The sequence below is a fragment of the Ictidomys tridecemlineatus genome, chromosome 4 (assembly GCF_052094955.1).
Source record: "Ictidomys tridecemlineatus isolate mIctTri1 chromosome 4, mIctTri1.hap1, whole genome shotgun sequence".
NCBI classification, from domain to species: domain Eukaryota; kingdom Metazoa; phylum Chordata; class Mammalia; order Rodentia; family Sciuridae; genus Ictidomys; species Ictidomys tridecemlineatus.
In genome coordinates, this window is record NC_135480.1 from 191,354,739 (window position 1) to 191,363,906 (window position 9,168).

The window sequence follows — 9,168 nt, forward strand, 5'->3', positions numbered from 1 at the left end:
ACCTTGGCTAAGTCTTTTCTCCTCTTTGGGACTTGGTTTCCTCTTCTGCTCACAGAGAGGTCCATTCCAGCTCTAGTCATATACACATGTATGTATATATGTATGTGCACATGTGTGTATGTGTACATGTGAACACATACATCTGCATACGCATACATCTACACTTATAAACACATACATTCGTTTGAACACAAGCCGTCTGGCCTTTGCATCTGTGGTCTTAACCACCACGACTTGCTTCTTTGGTGAATCCTCGGTCAGATGGCATGGCTGACTCTCACCTCCCTCTTCTGGGGAGAAGGGGAAGGAGTGAGAATCAGTATTTATTAAATTCTCTAGTAAGTACTGGGCTGCGACCTGTGTTACCCTGTTAACTCTTGCAGCAACCCCCCAAAGTAGCCGTTATTATCATCACTTTACAAATGAGCAAACTGAGATTCAGAGACAAAAGGCTGAATGGCCAGTTAAGGATCACTGTGGGTTTCAGACTCAACCTTATCTTTCTCCAAAGACCTCTTCTTTTTCTGTTTTATTTAAAATCAGAATAAAGAGGGCTTGGGAGCAGCTGAAAGCCCTGTGGTCCGCTTTTGCTTATAAACAGGGAATACATGTCCATTCCCATAGATCCAGAGTTGGTCTCTTCCAGCCCCGTGAGCTGTTTGAACCCAGGAGGGTGTCGGGAGCCTATGCCGGTGTCCCTGGGAGTGGAGCTGCTTCGTTTGAGGACGGGGGTTCCTGACTGTGCTCTCCCCTGGCTTCCCGCAGGTGTTTTACGTGGTGATCTGGGCCAACATCTATTCAACCAGCCAGATGTTTGCCCTGGGCAGCCACTGGGCGGGCGTGCTGCTCGTGACCCTGGCCGCAGTCAGCCTGACCCTGACTCTCATGCTGGTCTTCGAGAGGCAGCAGAGGAAGGTGAGATGTCCAGAGGCCCCTGCCATGCTCCCTCCAGAGGCTGGGTGGGCCTGAGAGTCCCAAGCCAGCCTTTCCTCTTGCCTGCTTTTAAAGAATCCCTCCTGCCATGAAAATTCACTCTGGCCCACAGGCACCAGGGTTGAAAGAAATCAAATCACAATCAGGACCAAGTCCTCTTTTTCTTTCTTTTATTTAATCAACTTAAAAAGAGAAAAGGTTTATTTCTGCTCATAGTTTGGGAAGTCCCAATCCATGATTGGCTGCTGCTTTGGGGCCTGTGGTGAGGCCGCTTGTCCCAGGAGCAGCACATGAGGAGGGGAGCAAAGCTGCTTGCCTCATGCCAGAGAGCTAGAGAGCTTTGTTTTTCTCATCTAATCCCTGTGGGTTTTTTTTTTTTTTTTCCTGGAAGCAAGCTGTTTTAAAGAGCTTGAGCTTGGCAAGAGGGTGCTGAGTCAGTTGAGCTGACTGAGCTGCTCACTCACCTTTCCCTGGGTGCGCATGAGAGCCCTGTGAGAAAGCTCAAGGGGGTTTCGAGCCCACCTCCCTGCAGCACTGGGTGCCTGAGATGAGGGTGGTCAGACTTTAGGTAACTTCTCCTGGATTCCACTATAAGTGGCAGAGCCAGGGTTCAAATCCTGACCCTCTGAAGGTTTTGATCACCTTTGAAGAGGAGGTCAACCCCTCCCATCGTAAGGTATGGCTCATGAATTGTAGTTTCTTTGAATGTGTGTCTCTTGTTATGGGTTGAGTGCTCTTGTACAGTAATCCTTCGTTCAGTGCTTTACAGTCCTCTGGGTGGACTCTGTTTAAGGTGGGGAAGCCGAAGCTCAGGAAGGCTCTGTGGGCAACCCACAGCCGTGTTGCTAGTAAGTGGCCGAGTTGGAGTTCAAGGCCGGGATGCTCAGATTCTGAGCCATGTTCTTAGTGCGAACTCTACAGTGGGGAACTAGAGCCACTGTAACAAAATGCTGTAAACTTAAAACAATGTTATGAATTAACTTATGCTTCTGTGATCATCAGCCCAGGCCTCAAAGGGCCAGAATCGGGTGTGGCAGACTGTGTTCCCTCCAGAGGCTCTAGGGAACAATCTGTCCACTGGTCTTTCCCAGCTCTTCTAGGGCTCCTGCATTCCTAGGCTCGGTCCCTTCCTCCTCTTTCAAAGCCACACCTCCTCTGGCTCTGATTCTCCTGCCTCTCATTCCCTTTGAAGGACCCTTGTGATTACATCGCACCCCATGGCTAATCCAAGATAATCTCAGCATTTGAAGGTCAGCTGAGCAGCAGCACGAAGTCCATCCTGCACTCCAGTCCCCTTTGCCACCTAACAATAGTCACAAATTGGCCCAACAGCAGGGTGCTGACCAAGAACATGACTTGGAATCTGAGCATCCTGGCCTGGGATTCCAGCTCGGCCACTGATCAGCAGCATGACCTTGGGCTGCTCCCAGAGCCTTTCTGAGCCTCAGCTTCCCCACCTGTAAACTGCAGTAGCCTCCACCCAGAAGATGGACAGGATTGGGGAATAGGACTCAGGTGTCTCTGAGGGACCATTGTCCTGCCCAGCACACCGATGCTGTCTCACGGTGACAGGGAAGCTCCTGTCCTTGCATCCTGCAGCCCTGGGCACAGTGCTGGGCCTCCGAGGTTCTCAGCAGGCGGGAGGCTCCTACTCAGAAGGGGAGGCAGGATGTGGGGAAATTAGGACATGTCTCCTGTTCACTGGGACAAATAGGAATTTTATGGCTGAATCATTCTGAAAGGATCTTTGTTGGGCTTTATAACCAGGCTGACAAGATAACACTGCCCTCGGGCTGTGCTGAAACTTCCCCCCAATAGCCCTTGTGCTTGGCTGGTAAGAAATGAATGGAGCAAGCTGCTCCTGAAGCAGGAAGCTTCTTTGGGGAGAGGAAAAAGCAAAGTGGTGTGCTTGAGCAGAGGCAGGAGAATGGCTGGCACCTGGCTGCCTGAAGGCTGCAGATGCAAGCCATGTGGTCAGGGACGCCTGTGTGGGCGCCCCGCCCCGCCTCTCCCCTCCTTTCATTCAGCTGGCAGCTGTGATGCCCCTGTGAGTTCCAGATATGTGCTAGGCACAGGTCACAGGCATGAGCAAGGCCCAGCCTCTCACAGGCATCACAAAGGCCCAGGGGCACCGAGGGAGTGTTCTTGGGCCATCTGCTCACTCTGGAAGCTCCTGACAGTGAGCCCTGTGTCCTGAGCACCCGCTATGTGCCCTGTGCTTAGGGCCTGAAGTATGTGCCCAGGACACTTTGGCCATTTGTTAGCCCTCAGCTTGGAGCAGGTTACCATTTTACCTGCAGGGCTTCAGTTTCCTCACCTCTAATGTGGCAAAATAACTGGGATTTTTGTGCAAATGAAATACTTTAATTCATGAAAAGTGCTTACGGTAGTGCTTGGTATACTGTAAATGCTACTTAGGTATTACATGTCATTACTGTCGATCTTGTCTGCCGGTGGGGAACCTGGAGCCCAGCGAGCTGAAGTGACGAGTCTGTGGCCACACAGCTCTCCTTAGGTCCTCCTCTGGATCTCAGTTCAAGGGCTTCAAACCTGTGAGGCTTCTTGGTCCTCAAGACCATACAGATCCCTGTTCCCAGGCTCCTGGCCGGTGTTGCTATTGGTGCCCCACCCACATCCCTTGCACCCACAGGAGCCTCAGGATTCATACCTACTGCCTCATTTTCCTCACGGGCCTTGCTGCCCTTCCCTGAGAGCAGAAGGTTCGGGAGGGCAGGCGAGACTGTGCCCAGCACCCCTGTAGATACCGCTCATTGCTAAGCAGGTTCCTGAGAATGTGTCTGTGGCCAGTACCACGTGGGAAATACTGCATGCTAAACTGGGTTTCGTCATCCGAAGCTGTCGCTAGTTGACTGCAGCCCATTACCCCCAGAGTTCCACCTGGACCAGCTCCTTTCCTCCCTCTTGTTACCCAGTATAGGAAGGGCTGAGGGGGACAAGGCCAGGCCCCATCTGGGTCTTCAGAGGCAGGCCTTTTACAGACGCCTGCTTTCCGAGAGCAGGTGCACAGGCCATCCGCGCCCACCCCCGCAGTGCTGTTGCCCATGCGCCCCAGCCTGGGTTAAGAGCTTCATCCACGATCCCAGTGAAACCTCACTGCGTTCCCGGGAGGCAGGGACAGTGGAAATGTGATGTTTTGAATCCAGTTTCACTGTCAATGACATTGTTTACTCCTTATTCTGTAACTGAAGACAGCAGGGCCCAGGGAAGGGACATCACTCCCAGGGCCAGACCTCTGGAGGTAGAAGAGGTGGGCTTTGCCCTGGGCTGCCTGATATTCTTGAATTTACTGTCCCAACAATGGCCCCATTACAGGGGAGGAGGTGCAAGTCCTGAGGGTGAGGGCTGCTGTGTGGTGTCCAGGGTGGGACAGTGTGGCCATGGCCCAGGAGCTCCCTGGCAGCACAGGGGTCAACCCTGGGCCTGGCATCTGTCTTACAGGCTAACACTAATACAGACCTGAGGCTCACGGCTGCCAACAGAGCCCTGCTGAGACACCGGGTGCTGCTGGGGGTGACAGACACCGTGGAAGGGTGCCAGAGTGTGATCCAGGTACTGTGGCTTGGAGTGGCCTCTCTCTGGTGGCCACTTTTGATCTGGGCTCCTGAGGACAGTTGGCCTTGTATCTCCCAGCCTGTGCAGCAGGTCCAGGAGCCTGCAGGTGAGATGATGTCACAGGCCCACCCTTCCTCCCTGCTCCAGACAGCTCCTTGGGGCTGAGCCCCCTGTGGGCACTGAAGGATACCAGAGGTGTCCAGCCAGCAACAGCTCACAGGCTTGTGAGGATGGCAGGCATGTGGTCACATGGTCACAATGCCTTGCTGGCCCTGGGGCAAAGAAAGGCCCTGGCAAGGCTGAGATGCAAGGCAGACAGGGCACTTTGAGGGACCATGAGGAGCCACCAGGGAGGACAGAGCTGGGAGAGATGAGGCTGGAGGGGCAGATCAGGTGCTGAAGGCCTTGTCTACCTGGCTCGGTCATTTTCTATATCCTAGAGACAGAGGGGAGGCCTTAAGGTGACAAGTACAAAGTCTCACAGTGGGTTGGGACACAACTGGGGCTGGCGGTCATGATCCTAGCTGGACTCTGCCCAGTGGGGTTGCCACATCTCCTTGGCACTGTGTCTGCTCTCCCCCTTGCACTGAAGAGCCTGGAGGAGCCTGGGGGTGGGCACGCACAGGGCCTGGGGAGAATCCTTATGCAAAGGCCTTGTCTATCCCACAGGAGTTTATTGAGAGCCTACTATGTGCCTGACATGTTCTAGCTGCTGAAGCAGCAGCAGAGAACTACATAGATCTCTGCCTGTGGAGTTGAGCACATGAGCCCAACGTCAGGGGGTGAACCAGGTACATCACCAGAGTGTGGCCTTGTGGACAGGGAGCTTCTGCTGGTCCCTTTAGCCTCGCCGAGCTCTGGCTCTGCTTTATCAGTTGGCATGGGGAGGGGTGACCTGGTATGTCAGATGGTGGTGGGCTGGAGGCCGGGTGCATGGACACTCCTTTTCAGGCAACTGTGTCTTGTCATTTTCAAAATAGCATCGGGGGATGAGGGGACCTAGTGTCAAAATGGCCAGGGTGTGCAGGGGTGTTTTGATGGGTCAGGAGAGAGGGTAGAGAGGAAACAGGAGTGGCCATGAGGGGACAGTAGTTGACACAGGAGGAGGGAGGGCTACTGCCTACTTTGGTACCTGTTTGGAAATCTTTAGAGTAAAAAGCTTTGACAAAACTCCTCTCCTTGGATGAGACAGTGGGAGACCAGCAGGCAGTGGGCGGTGTGCTTGGCTCTCGTGGGGCAGACACTGGGTGGAGGGCCGTGGCCAGTGCATGGAGGTGGAGGTGAGGGGCACCCCTCGTTTTTTAGAACTTGGATTGTGATTATGGCAAGGTGTTATATAATGCGTGGCCCTGGAAGATTCGGCCTGTGAGTGTGGCCTGGCCTCCTGGGGACTTCTGAGGTCGAGGTGGAAGGTGAGGTGGAGGTGAGGTGGAGGCTTACCCTGCTCCCTCCCCCAGAGCACTCAAGGTGATGACCTTGGATCTGGGCATGAGCAATGGAGGTGTCGTCTGTGAAGGGTTCCACTCATTTGTCCATCTGGGTTCCAGGCAGAAATGTGCCCTGACTACAGAGTTCTTCTGGTGGCCCCAGAAGAACAGTGATGGCCCAGAGGGTTTATTCATTTATTTTTTGATTTTTAATATTTTGTACTGGGGATTGAGCCCAGGGGTATTTGCCACTGAGCCACACCCCAGCCCTTTTTGTTTTTCACTTTGATTTAGTGTCTCATTAAGTTGCTGAGGGCCTCACTAAGTTCCTGAGGCTGCCTCCAACTTGAAGTCCATCTGCCTCAGCCTCCCAGGTTGCTGGGATGACAGGCGTGCACATGCCCTGCTCTAGGAAGGGTTAGCTTCTCTCTGGGATGCTCGGTGACCTGTGGGGATAAAGCCACTGCCATTTGGTACAGGACTGGACATTTTCCAACTTTGAACGCAAAGTCGTTTTTTTCCTGGCGGCTGTACAGAGGAGACGTGGTCATGGTGGAGGGCTCTGGGAGAGCGGAACAAACTGGGTGTTCCTCAGAAGGGTGGTCCTTGGTGAGGAGCAGCGGGTGGGCCCCCGGCCTGGAGTGGGAGGCTGCTGGCAGGCGAACCACGGGGCCTGGCTCTTCCCTGCACAGCTCTGGTTTGTCTACTTCGACCTGGAGGACTGCGTGCAGTTTTTGTCTGACCACATTCAGGATATGAAGACTAACCAAGAGGTAAGCTCTCGTAACCATACAACACCAGCAAAATAAACCAGGAGGCCAGACTGTGTAGACCACATTGCCTTAACACTGGAAAAATATCCAAGAAAAAGTACCTTAGAAAGAAGAAGCCCTGCATGAAATTCATGAAATTGGTGGTTGCTTTTCTGCTTTCCAATTTTTTTGGTGGGGTGGGTACTGGGGATTGAACCCAGGGGTGCTTACCACTGAGCCACATCCATCCCCAGTCCTTTTATTTTTTATTTTGAGACAAGGTAGTTTAGGGTCTCACTACATTGCTGTGCTGGCCTCAAACTTGCAATCCTCCTACTTCAGCCTCCTAAGTCACTGGGATTACAGGTGTGTGTGCATCACCAAGCTTGGCTGAATATGTATTTCTTTATACTCAGAGTCATATTAATGATCAACTCTGGTGGACCCAAAGGTATAATGGGTTTAGGTGACTCACTTCTTCAAAGTGCTTTCTACCATTTATTCAGAAAATGGGGAGATCTTACTGATTCTGCAGAGGAGGAATCAGGCTCTGAGACCACAGCCTGTCTGTGGTCATGGTCTTGTAGCTGGTGGGGGATTGAGCCTCCGGGCTCTGAGCCCTGGGCTCCTTGCCACTTTGAGGAGCAAATGAGAGCTTGGAAGGTGAGCCCTTTATAAGGCCATTAAGGGCTGGGCTCTTATGGGGGAGGAGGGGCCCTCACCATGTGACTCAGTTCCAGATATTTCTGAGGCCAGCATCGAGTCCATAGTTAGCTCATCCTCCACTGGGTCTGCAGCGCAGGCAGCCTGCGCCTCCCAGCTCCCACCCAATTTAGGAAGCACCCACACTCCTCTCTGTTTCCTTTGCAGTCCTTGCTGAGAAGCAGACTGAGCCAGTTATATGTTGTCCTGGAGACGGGGGTGAGCCCCACGATGGCGGAGGGCCCCGAGAGCTCGGAGGAGGCTCCTCTGCTGCCCAGCAGTCCTCGTCCTCAGGAGAGACCGCTCCTGCAGACGGAGCTCCACCAGCTCGTTCCCGAGGCTGAGCCGGAGGTAACAGGCACTGAGACTGGGGGCCATCCTCCTCCTGAGAGGAGGTGGCCATGTAGGTGTGGATTCCGCGGGGAGTTGGTAGACACCATCCAAACCTTGAAGCCCGAATCTTTGAACTTTCTTTTTGCCTACTCAACACTTTAAAAAATAATTTATAGAAATTGTTTTGTACTGATTAGGATTTTTGGTTTTGTTTTTCAGTGTCTTGGATTTTTTTTTCCTTTATTGAGGATTGAGTCCGGAGGTGCTTTACCTCTGAGAGCTACTTCCCCAGTCCTTTTAATTTGATTTTTAAAAAAATATTTTTTGTTTAGTTGTAGTTGAACACAATATCTTTATTTTTATTTATTTTTATGTGGTACTGGGGATCAAACCCAGGGCCTTGCACATGCTGGGCGAGCGCTCTACCACTGAGCCACAACCCCAGTCCTTCATTCGATTTTTAAACAGGGTTTTGCTAAGTTTCCCAAGCTGCCCTGGAGCTCGCGATCCTCCTGCCTTAGTCTCCCAAACTGCTGGGATCCCAGGCGCGCTTTGCTGTACTCAGCTTGAATATTGGATGGTAGTTTCATGTTCACAGATTACAGCTTACTTTGTCAATACTGATCTTTAAAACATGTTTATCAATCAATTGATGAATCATCTACCCATCTGTCCTACCACCCCTCCATCTCTCTACTTAAACTGCCGTGGGATATTTGGATTTGATATGAGTCTTTGAATTCTGTTGCAGTCTCGTTCCCATAGCTCCCCAGGTCTGTGGGTCCTGCTACCCAAGCTGCCTCTTGGGTCAGGCTAAACCAGGAGCACAGACCCACAGTCAGGGAGACAAGCAGCAAGGAGTGACCTTGGGGGACATTTGGAACTTTAGGAGATCACTTTGATTTAATTTCAGCCCTAATCTTTAGGACTTCAAGGTTCAAACCAGCCCCGACTCCCCTCTTTTGCCCCCATGGGAATTGGAGGCCTGCCAGTAGGACTACTTCAAAGAGAAAATGATGACTGTATGAATCTTTTCACTTGGATCCTATTGACTTTTTTTTTTTAAAGAGCAGAAAAGATTCATAAGGTCACATACTTTATTGTGGCATGCGTGTTTGGGCTTAGATGCAATAGCCCATTAAACCTGGGTCTTTTAAATGATGTTTTCAAATCCATAGAAGTAAAATTTCCTGTCCTGAATATCAAGTGTGTATGTGTGCATAGTTTTAAAGGAGCTGCTCTTGTAATTTAGCTAGGGAAAACGCAGTCACTCCCCAAGTCTCCATATAGTCTGCACGGTCCTATTTCTGTGAGCCCAGAGTCTGTAAAAGATAGATAGTTAAAGTGACCTTTTCCATTTTTACAGATTTTTGTCCTGCATAAAATGCTTTAGCACACTCTCTGTGGTGGGGGTTACTTTCCCTTTTTGATGGGCAAAGTAGGTTCTG

At 51.6% G+C, this 9,168-nt stretch overlaps 1 protein-coding gene across 5 annotated transcripts in view; it reads left to right on the forward strand.

Moving 5' to 3' along the window:
* Tmem268 (transmembrane protein 268) overlaps positions 1 to 9,168 on the forward strand; it is a 34,916-nt gene that overhangs the window by 11,471 nt on the left and 14,277 nt on the right. For 4 of the 5 annotated variants that reach the window (XM_078048055.1, XM_078048056.1, XM_078048054.1 and 1 more), the window contains 4 exons: positions 766 to 915; positions 4,393 to 4,503; positions 6,626 to 6,706; positions 7,556 to 7,738. In XM_078048055.1, coding sequence (XP_077904181.1) covers positions 766 to 915; positions 4,393 to 4,503; positions 6,626 to 6,706; positions 7,556 to 7,738 — 525 coding nt within the window. The remainder of the gene's footprint in view (positions 1 to 765; positions 916 to 4,392; positions 4,504 to 6,625; positions 6,707 to 7,555; positions 7,739 to 9,168) is intronic. The other variant, XM_078048058.1, reaches the window with a different exon arrangement.